The sequence below is a fragment of the Xiphophorus maculatus genome, chromosome 16 (assembly GCF_002775205.1).
Source record: "Xiphophorus maculatus strain JP 163 A chromosome 16, X_maculatus-5.0-male, whole genome shotgun sequence".
NCBI lineage: Eukaryota > Metazoa > Chordata > Actinopteri > Cyprinodontiformes > Poeciliidae > Xiphophorus > Xiphophorus maculatus.
In genome coordinates this window covers 16,257,233-16,268,992 of record NC_036458.1, presented here as the reverse complement: position 1 = coordinate 16,268,992, position 11,760 = coordinate 16,257,233, and the positions used below count along the sequence as shown (strand labels likewise).

The 11,760-nt window shown below is 39.4% G+C and overlaps 2 protein-coding genes across 3 annotated transcripts; both read right to left on the bottom strand.

The window, feature by feature from the left end:
• Nucleotides 1-2,250: 2,250 nt before the first annotated feature.
• On the bottom strand, nucleotides 2,251-6,170 carry tmem11 (transmembrane protein 11). 2 transcript variants are annotated; one of them, XM_023348765.1, is made up of 2 exons: nucleotides 6,051-6,170; nucleotides 2,251-3,219 (listed from the first exon to the last, which is right to left on the bottom strand). In XM_023348765.1, the coding sequence occupies exon 2, from the start codon at nucleotides 3,210-3,212 to the stop codon at nucleotides 2,703-2,705; it is 510 nt and encodes a 169-aa protein (XP_023204533.1). In that variant the 5' UTR covers nucleotides 3,213-3,219; nucleotides 6,051-6,170; the 3' UTR covers nucleotides 2,251-2,702. The 2 variants fall into 2 exon arrangements, with proteins under 2 accessions (XP_023204533.1, XP_005807056.1); XM_005806999.2 differs by lacking the exon at nucleotides 6,051-6,170 and adding an exon at nucleotides 5,594-5,676.
• A 1,289-nt stretch (nucleotides 6,171-7,459) lies between these two features.
• On the bottom strand, nucleotides 7,460-10,586 carry LOC102234537 (protein NATD1). The gene is made up of 3 exons (XM_005806998.3): nucleotides 10,382-10,586; nucleotides 9,338-9,456; nucleotides 7,460-8,790 (listed from the first exon to the last, which is right to left on the bottom strand). The coding sequence occupies exons 1-3, from the start codon at nucleotides 10,470-10,472 to the stop codon at nucleotides 8,674-8,676; spliced, it is 327 nt and encodes a 108-aa protein (XP_005807055.1). The 5' UTR covers nucleotides 10,473-10,586; the 3' UTR covers nucleotides 7,460-8,673.
• Between the last annotated feature and the right edge of the window lie 1,174 nt (nucleotides 10,587-11,760).

Below are 11,760 nucleotides of genomic sequence, written 5' to 3'. Positions count from 1 at the left end.
TTCAAAATGGTTGAAAGACAGAAGGTAAGAAATGTCCGTGTATCAACAAGAGAGTTGTAAATATTCAGGTTAGCTTAAGCTAGGCTACAATGACAGGCGGTTGTTGTCTCGATTTATTCCGTATTGCTATAAATGTCTGATAGACACACCTATCACACACATCTCAACAATAAGTGTAATAATAATGACCAAAACAAAACACGGGAACTATTAAGGTCAGCTAAATTGTCGTTGTGGGACCTAAATTGACCCCCATCCCCCACGAACTGACGCTGTTGTCATGGTTACCTAGAGACCGACACTACGCAGCCGCAGTGAGCTGCTATCAACCCGCGTCTTTTTAAAATGTCCACCCGCTACTACACCGTCCTTAGAAGCAAAACCTCTGGCAAAAATACAGACGGTAGTGGGAAGACACAGGCTAAACAATCACTGAGGTTTAATAGGGGCATTAAAAATGTGTCGGCGATATTCAGTGGCGCACAGTGGGTTTGTTGATACCAGACAGAATGGGTCAGGAGAGGAACCGCAGAACCTAAAGAACCAGACACCAGTCTCTTCATCCCTCAGTCATTCCCTGAGACCGAAAAATAATATAAATGGCAATTTAAAGAACAAATCATACAAATAGATTAATAAATATTGTGAAGAGAAACCGTTTATTTTTTCCAACATTAAAAAACGTCTGTTAGGATTGTGTAGGAAGAATGCTGATATCCTTTATAAATACAATGTTTTGTGGTCAATATTATTTCACCATTTTATTCATGTGGGTTGCCAGTTTGGATCAGGCTCCCTATGAAGCTGTAAGAATGATAGAAAACATGCGAACAGAATGCCTGAGACTTGCAGCCCACAGGCGGTTCTAGACACAGGCGAACACAAGTGGCTCAAATATATTAAATGATTAAATAATGCCGTTTTTTGTTTCATTGTTTTTTAATTGCCCTGTAGGCAGCAATTTATTTACATATATGTACATTTATCATTATTGATACTTTAATTAAAATGAGTTGTACACGTTTATGTCGGGGGGAGGAGGGGATGACATGTTTGCATATACCTCAGAAAGTATGTAGTTGCGCCCCTGGGTGTAGCAAACTGGAAAGACAAGCCTAGTTGATTAATGGATTGAAACCAATTAATTCGCTAACTATAGAATGTAACCCAAATAGAAGTTTAAACTCATCACTGGCAAGAGAAAAACATTTTAAATGAATTGTGTTTTTAGTGCAACAGGTTCACTCTTTACATTGACATGAATATAATCTATTTAATGCTGTTTCTGGTTCTTTAGAAGCCTGTGGGATAGCTCATACAGGAACCACTTCCAAACTAGAAATGTGTGCACAAGTTTGATGTTTTCAGAGGCTGCTTTCCTTCATTATTATATTTAACTTGTGCAAAAAGAGAGCCTAGTCATGATGCTGCCACCACCATGCTTGACAGCTGGTCATTAGGTTTGAAAGCCTCACCTTGAATCCTCCTAACACACTTCTCATCTTTGTGGCCAAAAAATCCAATCATTCTCATGTGACCAGCAAACTGTATGCCAGAACTCATTTAGCACAGGTGCAACTGTAGTTGCGCTTTAAGGTGTAGCTTTTGAAGGAGGGGGTTATTTTTGGTGGCCGCCCTCTGTCCATGATGACGTTAAACTGCGTTTTTAGGAACATCCGACTTCTATTTCTGAAGGTTTGGGGTCAGATGGTTTAGAACTAGCTTTTTCAACAGGACAATTATAAACATAACATTAAAAGTGGTTCTGGAATAATAACAGAAGGAAACCGGTGCTATGATTAAAAGCGTGTGCGGTGTCCATATAGTTTTGATTGTATTTGGATTAAGGAAGCACAAAAACAAATGTAAACGAGTGCACCAATTTCCTGTGTTTAATGAGTTTAAAGGAACTATACCTCACATATGACTCTAGTTTCTAGAGAAAAGTCAACACATTTATGTCTGAATTCTGTTTTATTCCGTTTAGTTCCTCTGAGCTGAATGCATCCTTTAGTTTTCCGTTTACAGCTTTTCAGGTCAGTGTAACGTCAACAGCGTTCAACAGCGTCTGCATTGTGTCTCCCCTTAATGTTAATGTTATGTACAGCTGTATCAGCTTCTCGTGTAATTTTAATTTGATTCATTAAAACCAGTTCACTGTAGCAGGACAGTCAGTGAATCAGCTTCTCGCTCTTTTCCAGACATGGGAGGGTATCGATTTAAAAGGGGGGGGGAAAAAATACAGAAAAGTACGTTTGAAATATCCTAATGTTTAATGAAACTGTGGTGTAATGATCAGCGACAAAGGAGTACAGCAAAACTTCGAGGGAAAGGAAAAAAAGAGCCTGGTACATAAAACACATCGTCCCATTTCAAATCCAAAGCGATTCAGTCCAGAGGAACTGCAGCCATTCCCTTTTTGCGTGAACCCGTTCGTTGTGTGTCGGGGGCAAAGGTGGAGAGGAGAAGGGAGGTGGCACAAAATGACTATGTGTTGTCGTCACTTAGAAGTAAAGGAAACACGTGGGAAAAGAACTTCTCTAGTTTTAACTATATCCCTCTGATCAGAGTTTACATGGAAGTGCCTGCCACATGTGGCGCTAACGGCTGAGCCTCCCACTTGCAGGTTCTGTTGTTATGGTTGATTTTTTTTCCCTCTGTTTTCATGTTTTTTTTTTTTCTTACTTCTCTTCAGAGCACGCTCATACCGCATAGAGTTCATAGATCTTCTTGACGCAGTACGCCAGAGCAGCCAGCGCTATCGTGTTATGGAGTCTCTTTCTGTGGACGTCATCCCTGCGTACCAAAACCACGGGAGTCGACGAGGTCAGCGTATGCAGGGGCAGCCGTGAGAGTTTTTGGCTGTCGTATTCCACCTGGTACTTGCAGCAGGGGTCGAACTGCCATGAGATGCCGTAGAGCGCGGCACAGGCCACGCTGAGGGCGCCGGCGGGCAGCGCCACGTAGCGCGAGTACTCGATGGGCAGCGAGAGCGGCGTCAGGAGGCACACCGTGCCCGACAGTACAGCCGTCTTGTGCAGGCAGTTCCCCACCGTGATCCAACGGGCCGTCTCGTCGCCCATCCGCGTGGGCTCGATGACGATGTATTTGCACTGGGCCTCCAGCGCCTGCTCCAGCTCGTACTCAAACTGGTCCTGTGCACTCTCTCCATTGTAGATCTCGTGCACGATGTAGCAGTTCGAGTCGGCCATCACTGCCCTGCACAGAAACAGATTGGGGTGTTGGCGAGGGAAAATGTGAGTCGCCAGGATAACGCAGAAATTATAGAAATTGCTTGAAGGTAGCTTGCAGATAGTTTTCCCTCATCAATTTTATTTTTTTGATTTTAGGATCAGAATTTTGCCTTTAGAAAATTTCCCACGCATAAAATATAAACCTCTGACCAGATCCCACCTGGTGCTAATATTTAGCAACAGGTTAGTTATTGATATGAATATTGCACACACTGATATTGTGACAACAAAATCATGTACAGCTTCAGCTTATTGTGTCACGTCTATCTGGTCGTCAACATTAACACAACTATGTTTCCCCAGTTAAATCCACTCTTTCCTTTCAGGTTTAGATTTTTTTTTTAAATGTTTATGATTGCTTTTTAATAAATAGCCAGGGCAAGGTTTTTCAACCACCACCGCCTTGAAAGATATCTTAAAATAGTACTTCTTTTTCTACTTTTTAAAAATTTATATAAAGAAGTTAGTCACAGCTGTGGTAAAAAATTAATCTGTTTCTGATGATTTGCATTTCATTTAATCATTTACTTACAGAACAAGCAGACCCAAACACGTCAAAGCAGTGTATGAGACTGCGACACGTTGAGAAAATATATTATTAGCTTATTGCAATCAAGAGTTAATCCAATCACTGGAAATAATTAGTGGGTGTTACTGCTTGACGAACTTGGAACAGTTAAGTCGGGTTTGATGTGATTCTCAGATCCAAGTTTGGACTTCAGAGGGTAAACAAGCACAGCATAAACAAACATTACTTGGTCTTGGTTTTCTGTCATCCGGTTTAGCTCATGCTGGGAGTTCTGGAAAGTCAGAAGTGGCTGATGAAGCAAACATCAATGTGCTTGCACAACTCAATATTTTTGGGAATCTATTAGCCCCACTTGTTTCTGTTTCTATTTACTTTAAAAATAGAACATTTTAAGTAATAAAGTAGACAGCACAAATACAGTCAGTAGTTTACATGCATCTACTGTATAATCTTTGCAACCTAGAACTTGTTAATTTATCACACAATATTTTTGCATCCACAAGGTATTTTTGTTTCTGTAAATATCTCCAACGGCAGCAGCAAGCAATTGATTGTAGATTACTGCGGAAAACAATTGCTTTATGTCCCATGCTGTCCAATTCACTAACAATTGTTCTAATAAATAAAAACAAAACAATCAAAGATCAGTTACTTAGAGTTTGACATTTGGGAAGTTAACCATGTTTTTGTGATTTTGGACTACAACTTTTCACAGCATTCAATGTAAATTAATTTGAGAATTCCAGCTTTTTAGGACCAACATGAACTATGTGGCTGGCTGAATTTCAATCAGAATGTTGACATTATGTAAGCTGCACAAGGACAGCCCATTAAATATTGCAATAAATGGTTCTTTCTTATAGCAATACTGCAAATAGTAAGACTACAAGGAAGACTTTAACTTGATAAATGGAGCAACTCTTCTGTCATTTAAATGTTTTTTTTTCAGGTAAAATTGTATACCTCAATTCAAAATTGAAGCTCATGCATTATTTTGATTCATTACAGCGTTTCATAATAAACGTGAATATATGGAAGTAACCAAAATTATGTTTCTAGTAAAATGTATATGGCATAGCAAGGCTATTAAAATATATTTTAAGAAGTAAATATAATACAACGGACCGTCAAGACCATAACTCATTTGAACATTTTATCAACAAACCTACTGCAACCTCATGTGAAGTGGTGACAGCTACATTTGCTCTGCTGCATTTTGATTTTACACCGAGGTCCTCCAGATCCCGCCGAGGAAATGTCGGAACATTCAACCTCAAACGATTAAAACTCATCTAAGTGTAATGGCAGAAGGTTATTAATCCTAGGTGACAGTCTACATATTCCCCAACGATTTTAACCAGGAACATAATGTCACTGAGCGGCGGCTACATAAGCACCTCAGTCGCCTGTATACTTAAAAGTTTTGGAGGACTGTCCAGTTAAAGTTCAGGACCGTATTACTTTCCCAGCCGCGGACTCTCGCAGCCCAGCCAGACCTCGAACCGAGCGTCCCCCCGGTACAACATACTAGTTTCCGAACAGACTCATGCTGAAATGCAACTTCTCCCCACATTTTCAACAGTTTGCCTGAAATACTCCAAATATCACATGAGCAGCTAGTTTGTTTTTCTGCTAACCACGGTAGCTAACGACAGCTAACCATGGCTAAAAAAAATAAAATTTCTCTCGTTGGCGCAAAACGCTTGAACCCCAAATAAAGTGCGTGTTCGAGAACTGAGCATGGCATTAACAAAACTCTATATCCTGTATCGATAAATTGACATTAAAGCCAGAATTTGGAGTAACTGACCTCTCCCTGCTTACTGGGACACCGCGCCTCCTTCCCAGCGACGCCATGTTGGAAGATACGACTGTGATTTCGGTTGACGTACAGTCGCGCTCAGCATTTTGGGTGTTGTAGTGAATACAATTGCGGAATGTGTGGGTATCGCTTATTTGCCGAACTGCAGTTCCCATGATGCACTGAGGTTATGTGTACTTGCTGTACGTATTTTGTAACAAGTTTGAGAGGTCAGGCGAGATTCTTTATTAAACCTGTCGAAAATAATTAAGGTAAATCTACTTAATTAAAAAAATATAGTGTACTGCACTACATAAGCTAAAATTGTAATAATTTTAGATTTTAAATCTGTAATCATGCAAACAGAACATGGATATATCGTCTCTTGGAACAGACTGTAACATATCCTACATACCGCTGTCTTCTATTGGTTTGCGGCTTTATGAGTATATTTCTGGACACTCACCCATATTGTGCTGTGTGGATGTGTGCGTGTGTGAAGCTTCTGTCCACCTGTCGAAACCCGACGCTCTGTGGATGTAACAAAGATAAATGCTACGTTCAGGAATGTGAGATCGCTTTGAACCACATGCTGGGCAGCGGACAATAATGTGACAGCTTCAGGTTCCAGCCAGCATGACGCACGCATCACGTATCAATACAAGTTAAAACTACTGGGGATATTTAATAATGCTATATATAGCTGCAAGGCTAGAGTGTCTAATTTTATGCCAGTTGGATTTATTTTCGTTTTTATTTCCGAGTTACCGTAACATTCTTATTCTCAAACTCTTTTGAAGGTGCAGTTAAAAATACCTTATTGCTTTTCGAAATACTCCAGACATACATAATAGAATATACATTACTTCCAGTTTCACGGCAGTTATGATGACCAAAAAAATATATATTTTTTGCTGAAATATTTTGGGTTTCCCACCACAAGTTTCTCAAAATAGTTTGCTGCTGGAATATTGACCAATGTTTATTGGCTGCCTTTTTCCCCACAAATCTTTTTATGACTTTGTGATGACCACTCTATGACATTAATGTTGTCCTTAAGCCACTTCTTAACTAATCTGGTAGCATGTTTATTGGCCCATCTATGTCCAAGTTTCAACCCTTCTGCTGAAGTCTTGAAAAATATTTCCACATAATGTTCTTTCCTTCTGCAGATGTAACAATGGTCCTTGTGACTAAACACTTGAATTTTAGCTTCACCAGATGACAAAGACCTTGAAAATCAATGTCTTTGTTCATGAGTGGATTAGATTACAATAATGCAATGGGTAGTTTAATAAGATGTACAAACAAACACACAAACCATCCACCCCTACAGATACTGACAAGAATTAGATCAGGCGTTTGGATCAACTGATGTTGTTCTTCTTGCAACCACCTGTTGGCGACAAAGGGCGGCCTCAATATTTGGTCAAATCTAACATTTATCAACTACTTTATGTTGGTAGATCACAAAAAATCCAAATGAAATCCATTGACGTTCGTGGTTGTAAAGTGACAAAATCTGGAAAGACTCAAATGGCATGAATACTTTTGTTTGGCGCAACGAGATTTTCATCAAATTAAACTTTCTATAACCTTTAGATCAGGGGTGTCAAACTCCAGTCCTCAAGGGACACTGTCCTGCATGTTTTAGATGTGCCACAGGTACAAAAAACGCTGGAATGAAATTGCTTAATTACCTCCTTCTTGTGTAGATCTGTCCTCCAGAGCCTTGCTAATGACCTAATTATTCTATTCAGGTGTGGTGCAGCAGAGGCACATCTAAAAGTTGCAGGACAGTGGCCCTCCAGGACTGGAGTTTGACACATGTGCTTTAGATGCACACTTTTCAACAAATCCACAAACTGACCTGTGATGAGTAGATGAGTCATTTATTCAGAACAAGTAGAGAGAAAACGATATCAAGTATAAAACAGCGTAACAAGAACATTTGGACATATCTGTTAGACTGAGCCACCTGCTCAGTACACATATCAGGCATTGTTTTAACAATACAAAACAAATATTACAAAAATACCCAAAGAAACCCACATAAAAAAGACAAAAAAAAGAAATGCCTTGGCCAGTTTATGGCCTTTTGCCACCATATGAAAGTTATACAAAAAGGGATTTTTATTGCAGCTATCAGTAGAAAGTGTTTCAGAGTGTGTTGAGTTAGCCTGAGGTATTTGTCTCCTCAACACTGACGATTGTCTACAGCAAAATCTCAAATTCTCAGGTTTTTTTTCCCTGTGGTGAGAAGAGAAAGCTAATTTTCCTGAATTGGAGAGTAAGGACTAACACACTTTAAGAAATAAAAATGCCCTGAATCTAAAGAGTGTCGCCACTGATGCCAGTTTGAGCTGAAGTAAATATAGATATCCGCACTGAAGTGTTAACTAATAGCAGTGTCTCTAACCTCAAGTTCATCTTGTATCACAGTCAGAATGGATATGCTCAGTTTCCACTCCTGTACTCAAACTGAGTTTCAAAAAAATAAAAAAGATAAATAAATAAAGAGAAAGGGGAATAAAGTAATTAAAAATCCTTAGCATATCAACCCCTAACGCATCTTCTTCTGTCAAAGAAATCATAGCCGGGTTTTAAAAATGTCTTTTCATCCAAGACTCTTCAGTAGTAGCACTACTTTAATGTACTAAGAGAAAAATGAGTAATATTGGAAAATCTTAAAAGTAACATTATTTTACAATATTATAAGTGTAACGATGACAGTTTCTCTTTATCTGAGTACTTGAAAAAGACACAAAGTCGGTCTGACCTTGTAGTTAAAAGGAGGACATCATTTTGTTGTAACCAACGTTTGCTTCAAGTCAGTGGTGGGGCGACGTCCTGGAAGGACAAGCCACCACCTTTGGGCTGCTTTGTCTCTGCAAGTCTAGATCGCACGGTTTACTCCAGCAGTCCGCATCCACCTGACGCGACAGCTCTGGTTTGAGATCACCTGCGTTCACTTGGTTTTGCGTTTAGCAATGCTTCGGAGGCTTCTCTTGTTGTATCCTGGAAACCTCCTGCCTAAAACTTACTGCACACAGTCTCTGTTTTCAAGTCTTTTTGCTTGTCCTGTTGGGTCATTGATGGATGTGTTCAAAGTACTGAGGCTGAGGGTTCTCTTTAACATATTTCTGGATGTACCAGCAGGTCAAGTGAGCTTTCAGGTCCTCCTCCACCACAAAATCCATGGCTGCCTGAAATTAAACAATGACAGAGGTTTCTAAATGCTACAAAGACCTAAACTGAAACCATGTCAGGTAAGAATAAGTTTGAGTTTATAGGCATGAAACAAAGGACGAATATGTAGGATAGCCTATATCCCGGAACTTATCTGAAGAGGCATGACTTCATTTATTCTTTGAAATATGAGGGGAAAGTGGTTAGGAATCAACAGATAAGTGGTTGGCCAAACACAATCAACCTTCTCCAATAGTCATCTCAATCCCCAGACCTAAACCAACTGAAAACCTGTGGAGTGAGCATTAGATGTCAAGGCCAGGCAGCAAACTCATAACCCTGGATGAGATATTGCAAAGAGGAATGTTCAAAGATCCCTCTTGCTGAATGCTCCATCTAGACTCAGAAAAACTAATAATAATGCATCACGGCCCATCCCCAACTTGCTGCTACAATTTTCTATTGCTTACAGGAAATCCAATATGTTTGTGTGGAGGTCGGTTGGTTGCAAATCCCAACAAAACCTTAATGAAAGTGAAAAATAACGAATCCACAAATTTTAACCTTGGCCAGGTGTTTGGCAATTCCTCTCCCTCTGTAAGCATCTGGAACCTCTGTGTGTTGTAAATCCACCGTCTTCTTCCCAACGTATTCGTACAGGAGGACTGCTCGATCGTGGGATCCTGAGAACACACACATTTTTTTTGTGTGGTGATTGTTTTTGAGGACTACAGCCAATGAATCAGATTAGACAAACTGCATGAGGTAAAAGAATTATAAAAATATATTTTTAAGGCTAAAACATAGTGAGACAAAATGTGAGTAATTAGTGCCGGTTCTTGTGAGCCTGTGCTTCTGCCGCCAATCAGCCAGTTAAAAAGCAGGAACTTAACAGAGATTCTGGGCTCGGATAAAATAATATTCAGCTTTACACATGGCATCCAACCTAGTCACCCCATTATCAGCATCAAGCAAAGGGTTTCAGGTCCCTATTGACTGAAATGAATAAAAGCAATATAACGTTTTAGGAAGTAATTGACATGTTTATATGGTGCTAAAGCATCCTCATTCCCAGTGCTGCCCTGGACATCTTAGCTCCCATATGGCCCTTACAAAAGTAAAAATCACAGGTGTGCTAAGCAGATATGATTTTAGGCTTCTGGAGAATAGTCCTGCTGCTGCTTAACAAAATGAGGGAAATAAAGATCATCATTCACAACAATGGATTAAGCAACCTCTTATATCGCCCACTACTAAATGAAACTAAGCACCACATATAGCTGAATGCAAAGACAATTAATAAAAACTCTGAAAAAGAAAAAAAGAAACAGACATGTTACAGACAGTGCATTGATACCCAAGAGAGTTAAAAATCTTACAGACCCTTTGATTTTAAGAAGAAATAGGTCTGATTGGGTTTATTATTCAAGAATCCACCCGAAAAGACCAGCTTTTGTGAAGCTTCATTGTCATGAGCTGAAGAAAGCAGCTGTGCCTGAAATGGCAGCTGGAGTCCTTCACGAGGGGCAACGACAACAATGTTAGCAGAGCAGGAAGCTAACGTTACAAAGCTAACACCTTGTGCCAGCCCCGAAACTCAGAGCCTACCGTTCAGTCTTATGACAAACTGCCGACGCTTTTTATCGTGCTCCACCTGAATCTGAGAGCTGTTTGCATCAAACGAGTTGGCCTGTGCCATTTCGGCAGAGGTGTCGGTCTGTTAGGCTTTCTCTGCTAAACAGAAATGGCTACATGAGACGGCGATGATGATGAACTGCTCAGAGGAAAACACTCCATCCAACCGAATCAGCTGTGAGGTCCCGTGATGATCAGCCAATCAGGAGCGGCGATGTCACCGAGGAGAGCACAGCGGTGGGATTTAGGATAATGATCCGAACCTTTTGGCTCTGCTCATTAAGGTATTCTTCTCTTTATTATTTCGGTTGGCAAACAACATCGAGGTATTATTGTAATAGTACTGCATTTGTGTGTCACTACATAAATGCATTAGTGCTTAATGTATTGATTTCCCCTCAGTATTCAATTCTAAAATAGTCTGCACCTTTATGGTTGGGACAATGCACATGTTTTTTTTGTTTTGTTTTTTAAACATGAAAGCTGTATTTGATATTCCTGTATATAAAATAGATATTTTATGTTCATTACTGTATCATATTGTTACTTTTATCATGCGTTTTCACGTAAACGTTGAATAAATTATATTGTACCAATTAGACCACAAACCCAACAGGTCTCAATCGAATTACCACTATAAATCCGTAAGACTGTATAGTAAGAAAAATAACATAAAAACTTTGAAAGTTGATGCGCTTCAGTTTTACTTATATAAAAAAAAGACAAACGCTGTTCTGGTGATGTGTTCTTGATATTTGTTCATTTACACTCTTCTAGCTGAAGCCACAGTTTGCAGAAAGGTTACAGTAAAGCTAAAAAGAAATAATAAGAATCATACACATACTGTATGTGCATATTCTGTGGCACAGTGAAGACAGACATCTCTTAGATTCTTAATGTGACCAGATGATGAATAATGTTGCAAAATTAATAAAAGAAAAAGCAAACAAACAAAAACAATGAATCCTTTCTAAAACCTCTCCAACCCTTGATGAAGAATATGTTATGATTTGTTGAACGTACACGCATACATACAGTACATACACACTGCAACAACACGGTAAAACATGGCGGTGTCAGCATAATGCTCTGAGGTCTTCACTTTTAAAGATGATTAAATCATGAACAGCAATCAGTTCTCAACCAAAATCTCCAGGTCTGTTTCAATGCTGTATGATGAAGAAAGCGTTTACTTTAAACCAGATCCAAAAAATAATTCCTTCTTGTGAGGAAAGTTAAAGTTTTAAAACCCTAAATCTGCCGGAAATATGCAAAAGAGGGCTGTGGACAAGAGATTTATTAATAATCTGATATATTTGGAGAACTTTGTAAGGTAGCAAAAGGTTTATTGC

Excerpts from the sequence above, each read along its gene's own strand:
- LOC102234537 (XM_005806998.3), bottom strand. The coding sequence starts at position 10,472 with ATGGCACAGGCCAACTCGTTTGATGCAAACAGCTCTCAGATTCAGGTG. Across the intron at positions 9,457-10,381 it reads GTTTGTCATAAGACTGAACG|GATCCCACGATCGAGCAGTC; the intron begins GTAGGCTCTGAG and ends GTGTGTTCTCAG. Across the intron at positions 8,791-9,337 it reads TTGCCAAACACCTGGCCAAG|GCAGCCATGGATTTTGTGGT; the intron begins GTTAAAATTTGT and ends GTTTAATTTCAG.
- tmem11 (XM_005806999.2), bottom strand. The coding sequence starts at position 5,640 with ATGGCGTCGCTGGGAAGGAGGCGCGGTGTCCCAGTAAGCAGGGAGAG. Across the intron at positions 3,220-5,593 it reads GTCCCAGTAAGCAGGGAGAG|GGCAGTGATGGCCGACTCGA; the intron begins GTCAGTTACTCC and ends GTTTCTGTGCAG.